Here is a 23,527-nt window from a genome sequence, read left to right as displayed (position 1 = left end):
CATCAAATGGAATTAGGTTAATAAACTCACCACTTGATCTTGATCAAAGAGTTCAACGATTATCGTCGGTGGGTCTTTCTTGATATCATCCCTTGTGCCATATACTAATATCTGATCAAACAGCAACAGTTCGTCCCACGTCGGACTCAAAGTTTCATCGATCACCTGAAATTTTAAGGGATCACCTTACTGCAAAGTGTTTTATAATAAATTAATTGTTTTTTCCAAATTCAATGCACCAAATATATTATCACCTGAGTGCTTTTGCAATATTCTCCAATGATAACACGTGCAAATGGATCTGATAGGCCGGAAGCATCTGACCCAATGAGAGATCTCGCTTGATACATGTGAGCCCAAAGCTGAAAAGTCTATGTAGGAGAAAAACAAAAGTTAAATGAACAAGTCATTCAATCCAAATGCATTAGAATTTGACTCTCACTTATAGTGGCACACATGAACATGGTAATTAGAGATGTGCATGGCAGCTAAGGTGAGATCTCTTGTTTTAATAAAATATTAGGAGGACTAAAGACCTGAAAATATATGAATATTACTATAATTTTCCAAAAATTAAATAGTCCCAGAAAATGCAACACATACAAGAGAATCTTTCTTCATTTAAGACATCACCTTAACATAAATCATACTTCACAAAAATTAAATCCCTCATTTTGCTCCACTTATTTCTTGAAGTCATATTTTATAAAGACAATTAAGATACCAACTGCCTTCCCTGGTCAATATAATAATTATAGCTCTCATTAACTGGAAATGGTAAATAATGCACATTTCACATTCAACTGGCTTATTTATGACCTAGTTTCAAGAATTTGACCATTCTTCAAGTCATAGGTAAATTTTCAAAACCCAGGTCATAAATAAAAACAGTTAAATGATACGAGAGTGGTACCAAAAGTAAGTTTCCGATATTTTTTACAAATAGAAAAAAATTTTAATCGTTATAAATTTTTATATCGTTGAAAAGCTTACACTTTTGCCTATTTTTCAATGTAGTCTCCATTTTTTTCGAGACACTTTTGAAGACGGTGCTCCAGCTTTTGCATCCCTAAGTTAAAGTCACTTGGCTTAGAAACCATCAACACTTCCATTGTTGATGGTTCCTAAGCCAACACCGAGCGAAGTAGTGAATCGCGGATAGGCGGGCTCGAGAGTAGGGGAACCACTGCACACGGCACTGTAATTGGATTTAGCCTAGGACCTTCCCTCTACATTGTAGCTAATTGGGAACCTTACTTTTGGTACAACCCTCATAATTTAACATAATTATTCAATTCCCGCATGGAGATCCTATTAGCCCAGAAACTATATCTAAGTCTCTGTTGCGGCTCTCTTACATGCTTCTCCAAGTAGTGTATGACGTGGGGAGGCATCGCCCGAGGCCGGTCTGCATTCTTCATCTCGTTGGACATGCCATACCCTTTGGGCAGACCACTCACAAAGTTACCCTTGTGCTTGGCAAGACCCAGCCATGCATACACTTGTAGCTTTGCCTGGATGGCCCATCCCGTGGGCCCTGACCCCTTGCGGCCCGGAAGCTGTGGGAAAATCAGCAAAAAAACTTTCAGCCACCATCACCCACCAAATATCAATCGATCAAGATGAGACTACATTCTATATTACCTTGAGAAATAAGGTTTGTACTTTGCCACAGTCTTTGCCACTTTCCTCGTCCACTATTGAGTAAATTAAATCCCTCGATGAGATCCGTTCATAGGCCATTCTCTTCCCTGAGCAAACAACCCATATGAAAACATCTGGCAATGAATGCTGAGGCTGAAAGAGAGGCATATTTGCAATTCAATAGAAAGGAAAAAGTACAGAAAGTAGAGGCATTACCACTAGTAACATCTTGTTTTTTCACAGGTTGGTCAAGCTTGTTTTGTGGAATAAATATCATTTCTTTTTGCCAGCAATTCAGTTTTTGTAATAATCATCATTAGGGCTAAGATGATATCACATAAAGACTTCAATACTTATAATTATTCACCTTCAATAATTTTAAGATTACAATAAGATAAAAATTACGCAAGAAACAAAAATGAGCACCTACATAATATTCTCATTAGGTATTGTTATATGTATATTTATAGGGCTATAATCTTTAAATTGCTTGTTTGTAGGAATAATTATGTCAATTGAAGTCTGATTATGATTACATTAAAGCCCTGACAATGTCATGAATATAAACCAAAACAATGGCAAAATAGAAATGATATCTAGCTAAAAAAAACCAACCCATCACAGAAAATAAGAAGTTATTAACAGTGTTGTTATCACTAGAAATACCATCTATGCATACAGAGGCAGATAAGGTTTGTTTTTTTTGAGGACCGGTTCATTACTTAACGTGGCACCTTAGTGGCATGCTAAACTTCACAGCGATTAAGCATCTGATGTCTAATATGCATAGATAACCAGCTTTTAGATGCTCATGAATTATTTTTAAACATTGTTAAGATAACACATTAAAACTTACATTATAGAGTCACCTTATAAATCACCATCTTTTCAATTTTTCCAGAAATTACAAGTTTTATAAATTTTACATTCCCTGCATCTATAACAACCAGTCTTGAGTGATGATCAGCTGTATTGAGGATGGGGAAAATACCACAGCTACTGTCTACAAAAAAAAAGCAAGACACCTGAGTTTGAGGAACTCTATTGTCTAAACGAAGCAATCAACTTCAATGCAACAAAAATAAAATGATAGAGAATCAGATTGAATTATTTGCTACAAAAAAATTTTGGCCCCATAATATTTCCTAAATTTAATTTTTTCTAAAAAAATTACCTGTTTTTTGCGCATAAAATCAAATTGCCCAACTTGGAGCGCTTGGTATTCCCATAGTTTTCGTTCCAATAACTTGGAATTTTTATTCATTAAAGCCATATCTATTATCAACAGTTTGCCGAAAAGCATTTGTTTATAACACTAAAATTGATTGTTTTGTTGTAAACAACACAAATCTCTGCTAGCTTAAAAACCAATGGGTCAATTGGAAATTGATCGGTACCATGATGTATGCTCGAGGATAAATTGAAGACTGGTTTTTATAAAATATAAAGATTGTCAAAGATATAGATAGAGCTCCTCAAACTCAGGTGTCTTGCTTTTTTTATAGACAGTAGAGACACACATTCTATGCATAACTTACATCTTCAATTAAAAACTTAAGTTTCTGGAGGTAAGTGTGAGCAGTTTTGTATCTATCTTTGAAGGAGCTCTTTGTGACCAAGGCCTTCAGGTTCCTGGACATTTGCCCAATGTGTTCCTGCAATGAGAGAAAAATGCCAATGGTGCATTTTACGTAACTAAAGTTTTCCTGATACCATTGATTAAATAGACTACTCACAATTTCCCTCTGGCAAAGTTTCAACCTCTCCTTGTCCAATTTGGTTTTCCCCATTGTCGCTCCTGTCGATCCCGTGCCTTTCATGATTGAAACATAGCGCCCACACCCCTCAGACAGATCTTCTAAGACAACTTTTAGCCTCCGCTCCATACTGGGATCTTCTATCAGCAAAAGGTGCTGCACTTCAGTCAGACCCTCTTCCTAAAACAGCAAATGCACTCACAACAACAGATAATTTTCAAATGGTTGCGTGTACTAGCAATTATTACCTCCATACAAAAACATTAAGCTATGAATGGTGTTTCTCTCCAAAGTCCAGGCAAACCCATTTTCAAAGATCTAAAAATTCTTGTATACATACATAGTGTATATGTTCTATGCTGAGCTATGTTTACAAAATTAAACCTGAGCTTCTTCCTGGTAAATAGTGAATGGCAGAGCCATAAAGCAAACTGAAGATAACATATTCACTTAAAAACATTTCCCTTTAGCTGCAGCTTAGGGGTCCTAAGCAATTCAACTCCTTCATAAGTAACATGGTATGTACTCATTGACATAAAGGGAATAATGTCAACAAATATATTCAGGGCAGATATTAATGAATATTACTCTTTTCAGCATTTTTTGTATTAAGGATGAAGATTTGAGGTTCCAAAACATCAGAAGGCCATTGATCAAAACTTTTAAGACAATCTATAAATTCTATAAATCTTCCATGCTCAAAAGCCCATTGACAAGAACAATCGGTGAAAGGTATTGGGAAAGAGAAAAATGTGTAAGCCTTTGCTTATGGATCTAGAAAAAGCATTTGACATCATAAAATGGGATAAGATAATGGATATTCTCAAAATAAAGAAAGTGGACTGAAAGGATAGGAGGCTGATTAGGGAATTGTACAAAATCCAGATGGTGGCTATGAAAGTTAATGGAAAATTGGCATAATGGATGGATCTGGGCAGGGGGGTAAGGCAGGGCTGCTGCCTTTCACTCACCCTATTTCATACATATGTATTTACATTGAGGAGGTGGTCAGTAAAACCATGAAACATGAAAAAGAATAGGGATTGGAGGACAAGAGATAAAATGCATCAGGTTAGCCGATGACATGGTGATTCTTGCCAATGACAACCAGGCACTTCAAGGAATGATAAAAAGTTTAGAGGAAGGAATGAAAGACTATGGAATGAAAGTAAATGTTGTGAAAATGAAAGTTATGAGAGTAAGTGATGGTTGGAATGTGAACGTTATGATCAATGGGAAAAAGATAGAGTAAGTTACAGGGTATAATAGATATTTAGGAAGTGCGCTGACTGAAAACTGGAGGAGTGAGAGAGAGATCGACAATATAACCATCATTTATATCTTTCTTAACATTTTTGATTATGATTTTGTACCATTTCATTGACTATAAAGTAAATAAAAATTGCAATCGTCCAGCAATATTACTTGCCCTGCACAAGACTCACCAGTTTGTCCACAATCTTAGCAATAATGTTGGAGTTATACATTCTCCTTCTATAGTCAGGCCACACTGATCGGACGTACATACATGGCTTATCATCCCAGTATGGCAGGAAGTAATATACCCGGTCGTGAGTCATTGGTTTGCAAGGGGAGGTGGTGCTTTGCCAACTAACCGCATGAGTTGACACAGAGTCTGGAATGCAGAAGATTTTGAGCACATTATGACATATTAACAAACGCTAGCTAATTTCATTGATGTGAGCATTACATTACCTAAATTATCATTTTCACCACCAGATTCACTTTCATGAAGTGACTCATTATGACCATCAATTGTGTTGCCAGCATTACCGATGCTTATCTCAAAATAAATAGGCTTGTCTCCAAGCTTCTTATCTATCATTGATGCTTCCAGTATTGATGTGAACAAGAAGAATTCTTCATTTTTGGCATAAGTGGACTGGAATTGAAGGATGTCAAATATTAATTAAAAATTATCACACACCAAAATGATTTCCCACAGTGATATTAAGTCCCTCAACCAAAAAGATATTTTAATAGATAGAATATTAAATAAGATATTTAAATGACAATGTATTAGTACAATTTTGAATTATGAGAAGAACCATTGACATACCTCTGAAATAGGGAAGGTGGGCTCCATTTCCACCTCAGAGGGAGCCACGTCGATGCTGTCACTGATTTCAGTCCTGATGGCGAGAAGAACCCTTGCCCGGTACGAAACACCCTCACCCAACCCCCGGTTCAAGTTCGCTAGGTCATCAATCAAGTGATAGTCTCTCGTTGACCCATACAAATGAACAAACGCAGGCCCAAATGTAGGCAGAAAGCCTTTAAATGAATGAAATAGCCACATTTTTTATCATACACTATATTTATGAACAATTGAAGGAATAACTGTTGATGCACAACACATGCTTACATACCTTTCTCGCCATCATTTGAGATTGTTTTTAAATCAATGAAATGCGTTCCAATGACAGAGTCGTTCACAGGAGCATTGTCTCTGAGCTGAATTTTTATCCTTTGGCACAGTGGGGGAAACATTTCAGAAAATATAATTTGTTCATTCCAAACGGGAGCATAACAATTTTTCTTCACACTTGTTTTTCCCTGAAAGCAAAGAAATTGTCTGTTAAGCCCTCAGTTAACTAAGTAATCATATTAAAGGATCAAAATCGAGCTCTATTGTGAATTACTTTTACAGCATTTCATCAATAACTTGAAAGTTGAAATATTGACAAATAGGTTAGATAGGAGAAATTAATGAAAAGGAAAATAAATGAACATTTACTTAATGTTGCATCCATTGCTCACTATCTGGGAGGAAATTTTTGAACATACGAGGTGAGTTAAGGGCCTATTTAGTGTTTGTGGACAACACACACACACCAGAAAGGGATTGACATCAACACAAGGGGTGAAAAAATGCCATCATAATTATTAGGAATCGACATCTTGAAATGTCAAATATCTAAATTATGATTTGAAGGAAGCCCTGGAGCCTATCCCTAAGTACGCAATTCCACCATCCATATTTCAATACCATGCGATTATGAATAAAACATTGAGGAGGTGGTCAGTAAAACCATGAAACATGAAAAAGAATAGGGATTGGAGGACAAGAGATAAAATGCATAAGGTTAGTCGATTATGAATAAAACATGGATTCCAAATGTATTTGCTTCCCCATAAAACACTTCTCTGACAAGAATGATAATATGCAATGGTAGCTGTTGGAGAAGATCAGCCATGGCTGCCCCCCTTCATCACCTCCTCCTTCTCACCTCTCATCACCCCATATTCCATGATGAATTCAGTGGAAATGCAAAATTTACAAACACATGGGCACAAAAATGAAATCGACAAGCTGCTGCTTCCTGCTACAGAATTTACCGATTATCCTGGCATACGACCCTACCATTGTAGGGTAGTGCAAACTGTTCGTACAATGAGAAACATCTGTAGCATGAGGGATAGCACTTCCTAATGCACATCACACAATTAAGGAAGCACGTGCACGGGCAGAGTCATTCTTGACAGGATGATGAGAATCCCCACAAATTCTTCCTGGCTGTGAAATTGTCAGTATACGCCATGGCATGCAGTGTAAAACTCCTCATCCAGGGGGAATCCTAAACACTTGATACTTGAACAGTGATTTAGCACACAAAAATCACTCTGCTTGTATTCAGAAAGATAATAAGTATCTTCTTTTTAAATATTTACTGTGCTGCAGCTCTCCAGCGCACAAGTACAAGCTGCCACTGAAACTACGTCAGGATAAGACAGTGAATTCCTTCCCCACCAACTGTGATCACACTCACCGTGAGTCCAGCAAACGAGACCTGCACATACGGGTCGACCAAGTCTTTCACCTCGCCAGTGAACGCTTTCCGAACATTTGCAACAATGGAAGAGTTCATCTTGGGCAGTCCATCGGCCCGGTATATCCTCACTATGAAGCGAGCTCTCTGCCGCTCGGCAGGCACTCCATCCGGCAGGAGCATGTTCCTGCAAATAAATATTAGCAGTATTATTTCCTGGGAAAGATTTAACAACCTTGACATTTATATTCATTCATTAACAGAAAACAGAATGGGACTGAGGATAAAAGGCTCAATTCTATGCTCGAAGGCAGGAATCAGAAGTTTTACAATAAACAAACGATAAGCATTATGTACAAGATGACAAAACAAGTATGGCAATTACAAAAATAAATAAACCAGCCTCAGTTTTAAGTTAATGCCTGCATTTTACTTTGATTGAACCTAGATGTGATGCTGAAAAAGGAATTTTTTTTTAACAGAAGCAGATTGGAACCTATCCCTCCAATAATCAACTATTTTTTAAATTTTGCAATCTCTCTCCAAGTGATACTGAGAAAAAATTCTTATCCTAAAAATTTCAGGTAACCAGCATGGATAAAAACCAAATATTGACAAATACCACTGCTATATGACTTTCAGCACTTCGGATTTTTCATCGTATCTTAATGGCATATCACAGTTCAGTATCATTTAATTTCTTCATTGAATTGCCCAACGTGCAAGATAATATGGCTTTATGGTGCAGGGGCGCAGCCAGGAATTAAGGCTAGGGGGGGTTTTAGGCGCAACTAATACTTACGGGTGTGGGGGTATTGCATACCCAACAGGGTAAGCAGGAGTTGCCTTCTCCAAAAAAATTTTAAGAATAATGGTTCAAATTGGAGAGTTTTACGGCTTCCTGAGGGAAATTTGATTAATCCCAACACTATTCTATAAGTAATACTGATCCAAATAAGTAAAATTGATTAAACTTAAAAATTTCTCTGAGCTCTGGGGGGGATTTTATCCCCCAAAATCCCCCCCTCGCTGCGCCACTGTTATGGTGCATTTGAAATGAAATATGTTCATAAATCAAAGAGAATAGAATACTTACGCTTCGATATCGTCTTCATCCTTTTCACTTTTTGGGGGAATTTTAATGGAGTCCCCTTTTCCTATGACACTGACATCACATTTGAGATAACCTTTTGGTCCCCCAGCAATATCATCAGGGTCTGTTAACAACGCCCACTTGTGGTAAAATTGATGATCTAGGGCAAACAACCAAAAGTATGAGTAACAAAACAAAAAAATTAAATAATACAGGTTCATTATTTACAACGTACTGTCTCAAAGAAAGTAGAAGCATGCATTGCTCTCTGATTCAGCAGTTGTCCATATGCCATTCATGACTTTCGAAGAAGTAATTTAACCATCGCTAACTTGTGGGAGGATATTTCACATCCCTTCAACAAATTAAAAGTAAGGCACATGACAAGCCAAATACACAAATAAAACTAACCATAAAAACAAACAATGTCTCCTCCTGAGTTACAAATAAATCTCCATTATCATAAAAAGGGAGACAATTTCAAATTCCAATATTAAATAAGCCTTTAATGCCACTGAAGTACAGTAAAAAACAATGGTACACTTAATAGCCCATGCTCGGAATGATAAGCTCCAAAACTTTTAAAACATCCTTCAACAAAATGGAGTTTGAAGGCACCAATAGAAATAAGTGTCTGCCTTATCAAAACACACGCACACACACATTCCACGGTGAAACAGAATGTCAAATATCTCAGCCTGTTAATTGTGGGCTTATATAGTTATTTGGCATTGCTCTAACCTCCAGTTTATTCCTAGCAGTAGGTATAACTCTGGAGCAAAAGTGCAAAAAGGAATAGGAACACTTAGCAAATGGAACCCATTAAATGCGACAGATATATAATCACCTTTGAGGATGGAAGTAGAAAGAAATAGTAGTTGGCATAAATTCCTTGCGATGGATCATGAAAGGCGTGCAAAGGTGAACAATCACCAATCAAGACTCAATCCTTGCCTAATGTACCTGTTAAGGCAAGCAGCAAAAGAGCAATGAACAGAGAAGAGGACGTGACAAAAGTTTAAAAGGAAAGTTTGTGCAATAGACAGAAAATGGCAGCAATGCATGCATATCATCAGCAAGTAATGCTCAGAAAATATTAAGTGCAGGCAGAGATAAAGTTTTAACTTCATAAAAGTTTCACTCTTACTCAATGTGTTTTCCTTTTTAGGATTTAGAATACACCAATCAATTGGTCAGAGTATATTGTCGCAAAAAGGTATAAGTAATTAACCTTGAGTATAACTGCGGTCAAATCTGGCGTTTATTCCTGACATGATTATGGCACAGATTTCCTTTGCTGAAATGAAATTGTATATACAGTGGCGAATATATTTTTCCAAGCTTCATCATAAAGGAAAACTACAAGACAGTTGAATATTAATTCTTAATTATTACTTTCTGCATAAATTTCTTTAATTTCTCATAAGTCATAATCGCATCTATCTTCTGGCAGCTGCAAGTTTTAGTCCAACAACGAGAGCATTTTGTAATAATGAGAATGATCAATTCATTCTATGCATTCATACTAAATGGTCCTTTCCAGCCATTTCTTAATTTTCTTGCGCTTTTTCATTTGAGGCAATAATTAATGAGTACACACAATGGGAGGCAAGAGGGGAGGAGAGAAGAGGATATGGGTAACAGAGCAGCAGAGAAGGCTACACCTTCATGGCAGCTAAATAAAAAAATGATACGCATAACATTGCAAATATCTCGATATTTAATGTCTGGGAGAGGACGAATTGACCATTTTACCATTTCTAAATATAACAGAGGAATAATGAAGATGAAATGGTTCAATCAAATGAGCAAAGCAGAAGTACTACGAAGAGTAGGAGAGAAGAGGAATATTACAAAAGCATAAAGAGGAATATGGAACAACTTATTATAACTATCCCAGTCAAGGCATCTGATTTTTTCCACTCAGGAATGTTTGCACTTATAGGAACAACTTAATCAACCATTTCTAAAGGAATTGATGAAGACAATCCTTAAGGGACAAGAGGATGGCAAAAAAGGAAAAGGAAGAAGAAGATGAACACATGGAACAGACGATGAAAAATGGGAAATTGAAGAAATACATTGATGAGAAAAGATTAGCTGATAGGAGAATTGAGTGGAGACTTGCATAAATGCAACAGAGGATTGTTGACCAGTGATGATGATAAATTTTTCCTTAGAGAGGATGTTAAAATAATAACTGATGAGAAATAATGGGATTGTGGTGCTTTGGTTACAAAGGACGAGGAGAAAAGGCACCACACAAAGGAGGATACCCCAATGGGAATCTATGCAGTTGAGTTTACCTTGCACCAACACAGAACCTAACAGAACAATGGCTGTTAACTGATATTTCAGCAAATACCTCTCAGGCTTTTCCACTGCCAATTGGAGGCAAATACTTACAAGGACCATTAATGAAGTAACACGCCCCGATTTCAATGAAACTGGGCAAGCTTGTAGAGTTTAGTGGGGCAATAACTCACCCTGTTGACCCACAAGTCAAGATATTATTGATCAAAATGTGTAATAATGTGACCCACGTACTGCCTTGAAGCAATATTCACCGACTTTACAAGGGAGCTTTACCAGGGGAGAGCCGCTCCTGGCCTGGGCCATCAGGTGGATGAAACAATGCATTAATTTTGTTGATTCGAAAGGAGTAAAAAGCTGAATTTATCATTGTTTCCCATTAGCCTCCTTGAGCTCCGAATTTTATGGTATCTTTTTGGGCAATCCTAGAGAGAGCTTTAATAATCAGATAGATTGTAAGCTCCCCAACAAGTGACCTTTGCGGACAGATTCTTTTCTACAGCCTTGACCACAAATCTACGTCAAGAATGATTTTCAAAGGAAGCATGCTGCAGTGGACAGTCAAAGTCTCAGGGAAGAGTGGGCAAGTGAACGGATGATAGAAAGCTCGTGACATAGCACCACCAAAATATCCACAACTGTGGGAGTGAATTGGTCACATGCTCTTTGATTCATTTGTTCGTGAGTTCTGTATGGAGCTCCAACACTTCAATAATATTTACACAGATCAGAGCCTACCTCCCCTAGGCTTCAGTGCTTCCCTCATACCAAGGATGGCAATTGAAACACAACAAAAGCCAAAAGCAGTGCATTTTCAAAAGCTTTGATCGGGGAGTAAAAATTCGAGACAAAACAAGATGGGACTAAATCTGAGTAACTATTAACAAAGTAAAGAAGCTACATACATCTAAGCTATTGTCGGTCAAAACTTAACTATAGGGCTGGGGAGAATAAAAAAAAATGATTCATGTTTTGAACTATAAGAACAATATGCTTTCGCTCAGAATGGTTAATTTTATCCCACAACTTAAGCATGAAGCTATGCTAAAAATCGCAATGAAGGGTGATATATAATTCTGTGCCACAATCTTGTTTCAGAGTCAAAACTATTGTATTTTTTTCTCATACACTCTTTTTGTTATACCATTAACAACTATATGGAGAGGAGTTTTGATTGGTTTAATTTTGTTTCTGGGAGTACCGTTTCGCATGAGTCAAAACTAATCTCTAGGTGAATATAGATTTTGTACCGGGATGCAGTTCCACTAATGTCTCATTTTATTGTTTCTTAATATTTGTCGAAACATAAAATTTTCATTATGTTTTGATAGCCATCAATGGTACTAACTTCAAATATGCTTTGCACAACAATGACTAATTTTCTTCTTAAACACACAGCAGCATTTCTCTCCTCAAAGTCATGCCAAAATTTCTACTCGAGTCTCAAATGGTGTTACATATTTACATATTCTAAAGCGATAAATGCAAATAATCTCAATGGTCTACTCAAAACTGGCCTTTCTAAGAAGCTATTTATGTACAGAGATATTTGAATTAGTCTAATTATGGTTGCAGTAAAAGACAGGGAGGAGTCCAATCTGGTTAAACTTCTAATTCATCTAAGATCCACTAGGAAAAAGAACAGAAAAAATGTATTATGGCTGCAATGAGATGGTTTAAGATGACAGGTACGAGTAACATTATCTACATTTTGTGTGGATGAATGTGGTTGTAATAATTTATATGGGTTTTAGTCTTTTTAGCAAACTTCCTTATGCAATCAAATCAACGAAACATTGTAATGTAATCAAAGAATTTTTTCCCTAAAAAAGGAGTTCCACTCAGTGAATGGGTTCTTTGGTCACTCTTTTCTAAATGATATTCATTTTTCCTAGGATTTATTCATCTGTTTTGATGAATGTCTGCAATTAGTTATATTTGTGTATATCTAAATGAATGATTCCTATATTTAAATTTTTTTAAGTGCCAGATATCATTGCAAACAATTACAGCCAAGTTGTATATTTTTTTATCCATTAGTCAATCAAGGCATACTTGTTATTATTAAGAGGATGAATCACTCCTCCTCACCTTTTTCATGACATGCAACTCTTCCAAAACTTAGATTATGATTTTGAAATTTTCAGAGTGTCTACAGCATGTCTTTTGAGCATTATTTTGCCTCCCCCTTTTATAGCACACAAAATTTTGCTCTTTGAGATGAAAACAAATGCTAGTCTTTGTACCTTGATAATTTCAAGACCATAACAGAAGTTTTAAAAGATATATTCATCACAAAAAGAGACTAAATATGACTGCTCAAAAGGGGATGATGCATCCTCTTAATAGGTGTGTGTGTTTGTGTGTGTGTGTATATGCAGGAGTGAGTGCGCTCGCTTGTGCGTAAGATTATGAAACCAACAACAAAACACACCATTGCATCCGATAGCATCACAAGTTTGAACATACTATTTTTCCACTCCAGCTAATTCACTAGCTTTTTCTGGGGTTTCACTCATTAATTAGCTATAATTAACGACAAAAGTGGGGACAACTGCATTCTAAGAGAGAAAGAGAGAGATCGCTGCAGGAGGAGCTGTCGTCAGCCACTGTACCTGGTTGCGCCCATACCGTGGCGACATCTAGTTTAAAGCTGCCCAACATTTTGTTGGACCTGAGAATGTTTCTGGACTGCAGAACCTAATTGAAATAGGAAACAAAGTGTACAGAACCAGAAGGAATGAGGAAACTAGCAGAATGCAGAAAATTGAAAGTGCATATGCATCTCAGAGCCTGCATGGAAAACATTAAAATGTCATGATCTGCTGAGGAAGAATGTACATATCAGTGCAAGATTTAAATATCAAAGAGAAGGAGAGAGACATTAACTTTAAGAGGATGCATTACTCCCACTGAAATGGTCTTTTTTCCCAGACGAATTACTCCTTGTTTGAAACTTAATTACCAACTTGAGATTTTCATTGCATCTTAATTTTGTCATTGTCAATAATTGCCTCAAACTCAAATTTAAAAATTACAGCTCAGTATCGTCTCAGATGTAAAATTTCTAATACTGAGATTCAGGTAAATGTTGCCAAAAATTCTACTCTATGAAGCCTGAAAATATCAAGATGATACCTTAAGTTTTAATCAAGTGGTAATTACATCACCAAAGAAAAGACAAATATAACCAGTCGAGGAGAAGTCATGCATCCTTTTGAGGAGTGTGATTGAAATGTAAAACAACGTAACCAATAATAATTACGGTGGAATAATTAGAAAAGTAAGTAAATGGACATTGATAGAATAACTTCATCTGGCAGACCAAGACACTGAATTGAAATTGTCTTGATTAATAATATACCGGGGGCGTCATACACCGTCTTCAGATCAATCTTGAAAGAGCCCACTATGGTTCCAGAGCGTAATAATTTTCTAGAATGCAACACCTATAAGAAATAAAGTCATTAAATCCCACTCCAATAACGTGACAGCATACACTACAATCAGATAGGCTCAAGAGATATTTCGAGAACGCTAGAGAATTTTATTCCCTTCGTAAAATCATCCCAACAAATTCAGTACACACTAATCAATTATATTTTAGAAAGCCTAAAAAAATTCAATTAAAGCAGATTAAAAATTCATAATTTCCATTGCAATGATGCATATGAGAAAAACAACTGATTCACAGAATTATATTCATGAGGCACACAGCAATTTTAAATAATTAAATTAATAACTATGTTACCTATTCAATTTACCATAATAGAGCCTTGTTGAGGAAGTGCATTTAAATGTCAAGTGGTTAAAAAGATCATTAAAACTGAGAGAAAATAATCAAAAATGCCATTCAGACAATGATCTCAAAAACAAGCATGAAATCAGAAATTTGCAGGCCATTTCCATGAGATACAATATTTGAAGTCACAAGTTAAGCCCCCCACATAGTGCATTAGATGTTTCACTTCAAAGATTTTTAAAACTACTTAGCATAAATAAAATAGTTAATCTAAATCAACACTGCCGGATCATCTTTTCTTGTGTGTGCTTTTTCCCAAAAACAATCAGTTTTATACTTGAAAGATCTGCCTCTTTGCGGTGTGAAGGAAGTGCAGTGAAGTGACTCTTGAGGAGTTCATTTCATATCAATTATTTGTGAAGTGTACATGGTAATGGTGAATAGGTGTGCCGCAAGTTGTGCTTCTGCCACCATTAACCCTTAAGCATTAAATCTTTAGATTTGAGCACGGCAGTATGAAGTCACTGGCCCAAAAACCCGTCAAAATGACTTCTATGACATATACATGTTGCTACTCAAAGCAGACACACGGTAAAAAAGTTTTTACAGGTCTTCAGGATTGATTACTTCATACTATGACAACTGTTGGAAATTCTGTCCTTTGTCAACTAATCGATACAAAAACGGGCATAAAATTTGCTCATCAATATTTAAAAGCCATTATAAATCATAACTAATGTTCTACCTGATAATACGGTTGTTAAGCCTGAAAAATTATAAATGACAATTTTGCTGCTTATGTTAGAATTTCAAAAGTTTGATACAAAAAAAGTGAGAGAATTTATTATTTGATTTAGGACAAAAATCACATCGGTAATGTTAATACAAGATGGAAATGTTTTCCAAATTTTAAAATATTCTCTGAGAAAGACATGGAAAAACAAGGCACTCTGGTGAAAAACTGTGATTTATCATTCATTACTAACACTGCCACTAATTGCTGATAACACCCTGAACCAATTTTCCTGATAATGCCCCACTTAAAAAACATGCTCCACACTTCAATTCAAAAAAGTACACTTTCCTTTAGTCATGTGCCCAACCCAAAGTCTCCAACAAAATTCTGATTAGGTATACCCACCCCTAACGATATCTCAACGGAATGTATGAGGTCCAACGGGTAGGAAAGCAGGTCATACCGGATTTCTCCAAATATAGTCCCCCCCCTAATTTCGAGGCTTCAGTTTCGGGAAAAATTATAAAAATGCATCTGAATATAGTCCCCTCTACTTTTATCATTCGCATTTTTGGAAAAAAAGGGGTGACTATATTCAGACAAATATGATATATCTCAGGATGATTATGCATGTTTCCTACATTTAAACCAATCAGAAAAATAGATATGAGGCCTGATGATATTATACCATTCATTCACATGAAAATTTCACAAAGCTTGCGCAGCCAATACTCCTAAAACCGTGATTTAACCTTAGGGATACCAATGTCATTACAATAAATAGAGACTATTACATAGTAATAACTAGATGTAGCAAAACTTTAGTCATTTGAATTAAAGTAATATGCATTCTAAATAACTGATAAAATGAAAAGGAATTTATACTTACTGATAGAGTAATAATTTTATCAAACAGCATCACAGGAGGCATATGAAAATCGAAAACAAAATACTGAAAAAGAAAATAAAGTATAAATGGCAGAAAATGACCATTAGATAATTTGACATCAATTTACAATGCATAGATAAGTTCTAAATTGATGTATGGTTTTATAGAAAGCTAATTTTTACTGCATTATGCCAGCAATTACCTTGCTAGATAGATTTATCAGGGTAGTGCTCAAAATGAAATATCATTAGCCCTCCTCTCCACCAATTTAACATTTGAAGTTTCTCACACTTGGGCATTTCTACACATAGAAGGGCCTGTTACAAACTTCTCACCACATATGATAGAACTCTATCCACATTGCCTAGCCATCCAAAATGCTCTTACTGCCCATAAGCTTTATTACAACAGGGTGCTAAAGTTTCCATTATGACAGAAGATTGTTTACCTCATTTGAATTGAGCTGGTGTTTTTAAAACAAAATATCCAACAGGCTCAAAAGCACTCATGTTTTGAGTTATATACAATACAAGTATTTGAGTAAAAACAAGGAATATGATATTGAAGTAGTATGGATGTCAAAAATTTTACCTTAAATAACATCGATGTAACTTTCCAAGTCAGAACCATTGGAAATACATCACAATTTTAAGTCTATTTTCATTGCCTCAATGCTATGCATTCATTCAATTGTTTGCTTTCCGTTTTCATACCATCGCTTCATCAACCCTTTTTTAGCAGCATAATAGCCAAGTATTGAGTCTTCAGTGGAGACTGTCCCAGTGCTTGTATTTGAATGCCACTGGAAATACTTATTTGCTTGAAAATTTCCATGAATTTGTGCCACATATTGGTTATTTTCATTATGAACTCTCTCTGGGTTATTTGTGAATCTATTGCTGATTATCACAGTGTCATAGGCAGTAAAGTATAGGATTTGTTGTTAAAATTCTGCAGCAATAAACTTAAAAAGACTACTATAATTAGCCTAGGATTGATAAGTTATTGTATATACCAGTGTCAATTGTTCTTGCACTTATTTTGCCACCCACATCAAATTTAACAATCACAACAATGTGGATGTGAATTTTGTTAATTTGAGAAGATCAACCTGTATAACTTTCATATGTACAGGCAGTTTAATTTTTGGAATTACAAGACACTAAATCTTCCACATTATGTAAGTTGTAGGCATACAATTTAACTCTTATTGTGTACTGTGGCACAGTTTTTCTCTGTGGATTTTTTGCACAATTTGTGCATTGCGAGTGACTCCCTATTGTTATCACCCAGTCTACTCCGGGTACACTTAAATTAAAGAATAATGAATTCTGAAATGCCAGAATGCATATTCTTTTTATTTCTCAATGTAACAACATAGAGTCAGTGACTCAAACAGGGTTCCCACTCTACCTGAACAATGAAATTCACGGCTTTTTCCAGGTTTTCATGGTTATTTTTCACGTTTTCATGGTTTTTTTAAGGATTTCACGGTCTCAATTTTGCTAAATTCACGGTCCGTTAATAAGCCAACAATAAGAAAATCACTGGCCGTATATCAACAGAAAATTAACGTACGCGAAAAACGCCGTGAATGCTAATGCCGCGGGAGGAGGAAGAATCTGTTAAATACCTGCGTCGTCATAAAACGCGCGACCCACCACGGCGAGGTTGGAAATGGAAAAGGGTAACGGTAGTTGCATTTCGGGAAAACATTTTGTTTTTCTCTCTCTTTAGCATGCCAACTCAATCTTTTAACCCAAATTCAATACCCGAAGCATGTTTCTTATACGTGGAATGGTTCCGACAAATATCCAATCCCAAGCATTTCCACCCGAGTAACGCGTTAAATGGTCAATTCGGTCGATCCAAAATCCTTGCTAATGTCATCAATATAGTGTTTTAGGTCATTAATGACTAGGTTCTGTGCTTAAAATGACGATTTTCAAGAATAAAGTTTCAAAAAACTTGAAACATCGACCTCGGTTACCGAGCCTCAGGGTACCGCGGCGTGTAGCTCAGCCTTGACTCGCAATCGAAAAATCGCTCTCATTACCTTCGTCGCAGATTTTTTTCCAAGATTTCTGCTTACTATTCTTAAGAAATCTCTACTTTACACCGTGATGTGAATTTCCTGAGTTATATATTTCGTAAACGAAAGATAATGTCTACTTTATGTCAAATTTCACGTGAAAAACGGGTCCGCCATTTTGCGTTGTAAAACCAGTCACATGAGAACCAAAATCTTCAAAATTCATGGAAAGTATTGGCAAAACATGAATTCATAGGAATATTGCGTTTTTTATTCCATAAAAATCACGCCAATGCAACACCACCTGCTTAAATTCAAAGGTTTCTGAAGAAAAACGAGACCGCGCGTGTTTTTAAAAAGTTGGTCATGTTTGGGCCACTGTATCTCAGTAACGGATCGTATTGATGTAAAATGGCACATACATCTATAGTTGGTAATCATTTATACGTATTTAAGCCAAGTTTGAAGTCTCTATCTCAAAAAACGTCATTTTGGACTTTTGTCCAGCTTTTTTCGATTTCAGCCCACTGTGCGCCGCAATGAAAAGTGATATCTGTTATGACGTGATCTATCGTTTGCAAAATTCAGGGCCGACTAAAGGACCAGCCCAACCGCGCTCTTGCCCGGACGCCGAATACCCTTCTTCTTCTTCCGTCCGGACACTCGAGGTCCTTTTTTAATTCCTCGCTGAGAGATTGTTTTTTGCACACGTTGTTATTACTGCACAGTAACCGAATTTCCCCCACCCCAATATTTCTTATTTAACGGAAAATATTTTATTTAAATTGTTTATAGAATATAATAAATTGAATCTTTCTTATTCAGCGGAAAATATTTTCTGAAAATTGTTAATAGAACCTAATAAATCGAAAAACAATTTCATACACCGTATTAGCACGAATCTAAGACGAACACGATTCTAAGACTACCCTCCTTTTTTGGAACTCCACTAGGGGACAATTTTTCTTTATTAATAACGATACGATTATAAAATGAATGCGGAAAAACGATCAATGCTTAATTTTTTTTGCTAGATTGCCTATGTCCCAGGAAACGCGGGATTTTGGCGAGTGATTAAGAAATTCATTAAAGGTTTCAAAACAATATTTTAGATAATAACAGGAATAGTAGCACTTTATCAAGACACATACGTCATATTGTTGATTCGACCCATATATCTTTCAAAATTCTGAATGTTTCCTCTCCACTCGGCATTTACACTGCTATTATGGATTTCAGTCAGATGTAAAAATTCTTATCCATCAAACACCATTTCCAGTACACGTATTCACGAGATCAATGTGCATGTTGTGCCTAAAACAACCGCATTCGCCGGTGCAGTGACTGGTTGTGAGATGGATCACGAAGGCCAAAAATAGTCAATTACTTGAATTGTTCCTGTCTAATGAATATATTTTTAATACAATTGAGGTAGTGTGTAAAGCGTGAGCAATGTTGCGTTAATCGTCAGCGGCACGCCCACCTGGATCTTCGCCTTCATATCTCTACTTGTTTTCTCCAGGTAGCTCACTCTACCCCCACCCCTACCGTCATGTGCTAGCGGACAACCCAAGGCGCTCTGCAATATTCACGCGCATCTAGCCCGGATTCTTTTCTTCATGTTCAATTATTTTCAGTCCATCTCTTAAAGTTCTCAATAGTTTCTTCGGAGGGGCCATGGTTGGAAGACGACTAAAATTAAACTAGTGAAAATGACTTTATTAAACCCACATGGAAAACACTCGGTGGTTCGAAGTCCAGCCACCCCGGAAAGTAGGGAACCACTCGTACGAGGTGAAGTTCGGAACTGATGCTATCGCGTACGGGGGTACGCAGAGCACACTGCAGAGGGCGAAGCGTGACCATATGACTGCGCCATGAAATTTTTTACCCTAAAGATGCCCATTCTTTTCTAATTAGCATAGCGCCACATGATCAGATGAATTCGGATTGTTAGTAGGGAGAAACAAAAATCCTGAGAAGATATCCCTTCGTCAGTAACTCTGACAAGTGAGACTACTAGTAGTAGTATAGCTCGTAAATTGATAACTGATAACAACCTGGTATGATGTTTTCGGAACAAAATGCCGAATTAACTGCCGTAAGCTCAGCTACGAGGATATCGCGTTTCGCCAAAAATCACCATCGTATTTTTCCATCTATTTCCTTGCTTAAAATACGTCATGTGTGGTCTCGTTTTTTTTAACGTGCAAATTACTAACATTTCAATCTAATAAAAGCATAATAGCAATTACCGAATATCATTGTTAGACACCTTTTGGGCTAATAGGTGATTCATGCAGCAGTTGACCTCCATAAACTGGGAACTTCGAAGCAGTTAGGCTGAAAAAGGTCAGTTGGTGAGAGGAGGGGGGAGCGCGAAACACGTTTCTATTGTTCTCGTGTAACTCGATATTTTTTTCGAAGCTAAGGTCTTCGTAATAAGATCCCTGCGCGAGTTGGGACCTGTTTTTATTTTGAAGAAGAGGAAAGCGTCAGAAGGGGGGAGGCGAATGGTGAATGGAGGGGGATAAAGGTTCTTGGGAAATGCGCTAATGTTACTTTCCCACGGCACTGAGCTTCTCCCAATGGTAGTTCCATCTCTTGGGGAGGATTCCAACTACGTGCTTGTCGTTATTAGCCATAAATTACACATTGTATTTATTTCGTCTCATTTTCGTCAAACGATGGATGCGGGAAAATTCTGCGTCGGAACCGCGATTTTCAAACGATCAATGCGAGAAACGATACTTCGGGGAACGATAGATGCGGGAAAAAATTAAATTGTCTATAAGGAACTTTATTTGGGACCAGAAATGGCGAACGATCAATGCGGGAACGATAGATCGAGGTTCCACCGTATAACTTTCTTTTGAAAGCGGCAGTGTAATGACTTCTTTTCTCTGCTATCATATATATATATACTCTGAAACCAAAACTGAATCAATCTCTCTAATCAGAGGCAAATTATGTTCCCTTCTTACCGTTGCTCTGGGAAAAATGGAACGACTATGTAGCATAATTAATCGTAGAGGGCGTAACTTGGTGGAAATCCATAATATCACGAATACAAGGATCAAGGAAATAGCAAAGTTCTTGATCCTTGTATTCGTGAGACTATGTAGCAGTTTATATCGCGACGGCATTGAGGCTTTAACGTCACAAACAAACAGTATTACCTTAGATATCACAAAGCGGAGGAACTGGATCACCACCGACAGTAAATAACTCCACACAAACTTTCCGGTTGCGACGTAAAACTGGCAAGTTCCAGGTCGACGCATGCGACAATCGTGTAATGCTGTGTTGCCATAAGCGGAAATCTTCTCTCGTTTTCAGGGCCGCAATGCGCGAGAATTAGTAACGTCACGCCGAAAGCTCGCTGTCACCCGGTTCAAACGCAGGGAGCGTAGTGTCCACAGCGCATGGCAGGTTGTCAAGGCTAGCGGTCTTCCAGTCATAGGATTGAGGGTGTTGAATAAACGTTCAAATTTTTCGACACAATGGCCATCTAGATTTAGTTTCGAAAGTGGTCGCTGCAGCCAGTGGGAAGGCTAATTGGGTGGAAGGGGGACTAAGCAGTGACCAAGGGAGGGGAAACCAAGCCATTTGAGGAAAGTAAACAAGCTGATGAGAAGTGGTGTCATATTTCAGGAGGGGGAGAGAAAAGGCCTGCGCTGGGGAAAGATGTTTTTTTCTTCAGGCAACATTCGTTCCCACGCTTTTCTGACCCATGCGGCCGCATGCGACGATGCTCGCCACAATGAATAGAAGTGCGCTAGCTACGAACGAAGATGAAAATTTCTGGGAAGGTATTATTATCAAGATTTAGAGATTTTTAAGGTTTTAAGATGAAATTCACGGCTATTTCCCGGTTTTTTCACGGTAGAGGAAATTCACGGCTAATTCACGGTTTTAAGGTTTTCACGGTTGAGTGGGAACCCTGTCAAATTCATCATAATCTGGACAAAGATAAATTACCTAAAGCTCTTCTAATTATTATTTTTTGTAATTTTTTTGACATATTCTTTCTTGGAGCAATTGGCATTATTATAACTGTTACTCACCTCATTGTAATAGGGGCAGTTGGTGCTCTCCTTAACACTGGTGTACTTCCTTTGGTCCCCTATTTGAACACACACCACTGGGTCCATATTGAGGCCGGCCAGTTGCCGCGCCTCGATCACAGTCACGCACACTTGGAAGTCTTGCGCCTTGAGCGCCGGTGGAGTTAGCCCTGCCATGGGCTGGTTCCTATTTTGCCTATTTAGCATACAAAAGGGTGCATTGATCAGTGCCTGGAAATAACAGTGCACACACCAAATTCTATTCACTAACTATCTATGCTGCTAATACATACACACAAAAACGTGATCCTTTTGCCAGCAGCATCTAAGGATTCAAGACAATCCATTGTAATTATACATATATACAACAAGTTACCAGAAAGACATTATGAGCACATCGTTTTTAAACATTGTTTGTTTAGCTTGAGAAATTCAAATTTTCAATGGAGATTCACCTTAAAGATGACCATCTTTTCAATTTACCAGAAGTTAGTGGAAGGGGGGGCTGACCCTATTTAATCCACCACTGCATTTACCTCAAGTTCCACTGCACTTACCACTGCATTTACCTCAAGTTCATAGAGATTCTAAAAAACAAATCTGCACCACAAGATTACAAGTCTGATTATGCATGAATCTCTTTCAAATGCAAAGGAGAGAAGATAAATCCATTCTACAAATGAGGTACAGTGGAACCTCATTAAAGCGAGTACGGGCTATAGCGAAACCCCCGCTATTACGAGAGATAGCCGATGCACCGTCAATTGATCCTATAATAAGCATGTTAAATATTTCGTTTTTACGAGGCCCTTTTGGTGTTGGCTCTCGCCATAGCGAGGGTTTCACCGCCGGAAAAACTTACACCAAGACTCCTTAATCTCTGTAATTGCTAGCGATCTGTTAGAAAGGAAGTTAATGGAGTGCTCAGTCTCAAATTTATGTGATAAACTGTCGTTCGATAAAGACGTAGTTAATTTTGGTGAAAATATTGTGGCATTAGCATTTGCGAATGCTTGATCTTCTTTTGTTCCTCGGGCGGCAGAAAGCAGTCGTCAGCATACCCGCACGTCCATGAGTTGCATGAATAGAAAGCATTTGATGGAACACACCATGGCCAAAAAAACACCAAACACATCTAAGCGAGAAAATAAAAATAAAGGAGTAATATGAGGTATATTGGCTATTATTTGCACCACCTCCGGTAAAGCGACAATTCGCTATAGCGAGTCTTTATTGGTGCACCGTGGGGTGTCGTTTTATCGAGGTTCCACTGTAATTTTTTATCATTGAATGCAATTGATATCATAATCATAATTCCAAATATTGACAATAGAGTTTTAATCCAATCGTTTTCAAAGTCAGCTGATACTAAACTCCCACAACAGTTGAATTAATGCAGTGGTTAGTTTCCAAGAGATAATGTCAACAAATGGCAAAGAGAACACACCATAATAATAACCTCC

General features: G+C 37.2%; 1 protein-coding gene across 3 annotated transcripts in view; it reads right to left on the bottom strand.

The window, feature by feature from the left end:
- The window catches only part of LOC124158845 (otoferlin-like), a 118,093-nt gene that overhangs the window by 32,501 nt on the left and 62,065 nt on the right, over nt 1-23,527 (bottom strand). For 2 of the 3 annotated variants that reach the window (XM_046534218.1, XM_046534220.1), the window contains exons 6-20: nt 22,065-22,260; nt 15,966-16,028; nt 13,214-13,298; nt 8,289-8,445; nt 7,193-7,379; nt 5,792-5,978; nt 5,482-5,696; nt 5,118-5,304; nt 4,847-5,037; nt 3,381-3,581; nt 3,183-3,299; nt 1,645-1,797; nt 1,359-1,559; nt 255-371; nt 31-165 (exon numbers count right to left, since the gene is read on the bottom strand). In XM_046534218.1, the coding sequence (XP_046390174.1) occupies nt 31-165; nt 255-371; nt 1,359-1,559; nt 1,645-1,797; nt 3,183-3,299; nt 3,381-3,581; nt 4,847-5,037; nt 5,118-5,304; nt 5,482-5,696; nt 5,792-5,978; nt 7,193-7,379; nt 8,289-8,445; nt 13,214-13,298; nt 15,966-16,028; nt 22,065-22,260 (2,392 nt within the window). Of the gene's footprint in view, nt 1-30; nt 166-254; nt 372-1,358; nt 1,560-1,644; nt 1,798-3,182; nt 3,300-3,380; nt 3,582-4,846; nt 5,038-5,117; nt 5,305-5,481; nt 5,697-5,791; nt 5,979-7,192; nt 7,380-8,288; nt 8,446-13,213; nt 13,299-13,962; nt 14,048-15,965; nt 16,029-22,064; nt 22,261-23,527 lie in introns of all 3 variants that reach the window. The other variant, XM_046534219.1, reaches the window with a different exon arrangement.

This window comes from Ischnura elegans, chromosome 5 (genome assembly GCF_921293095.1).
Source record: "Ischnura elegans chromosome 5, ioIscEleg1.1, whole genome shotgun sequence".
Classification (NCBI taxonomy): domain Eukaryota; kingdom Metazoa; phylum Arthropoda; class Insecta; order Odonata; family Coenagrionidae; genus Ischnura; species Ischnura elegans.
The sequence above is the reverse complement of the archived record's forward strand: the minus strand, read 5'-3'. Positions and strand labels throughout refer to the sequence as shown.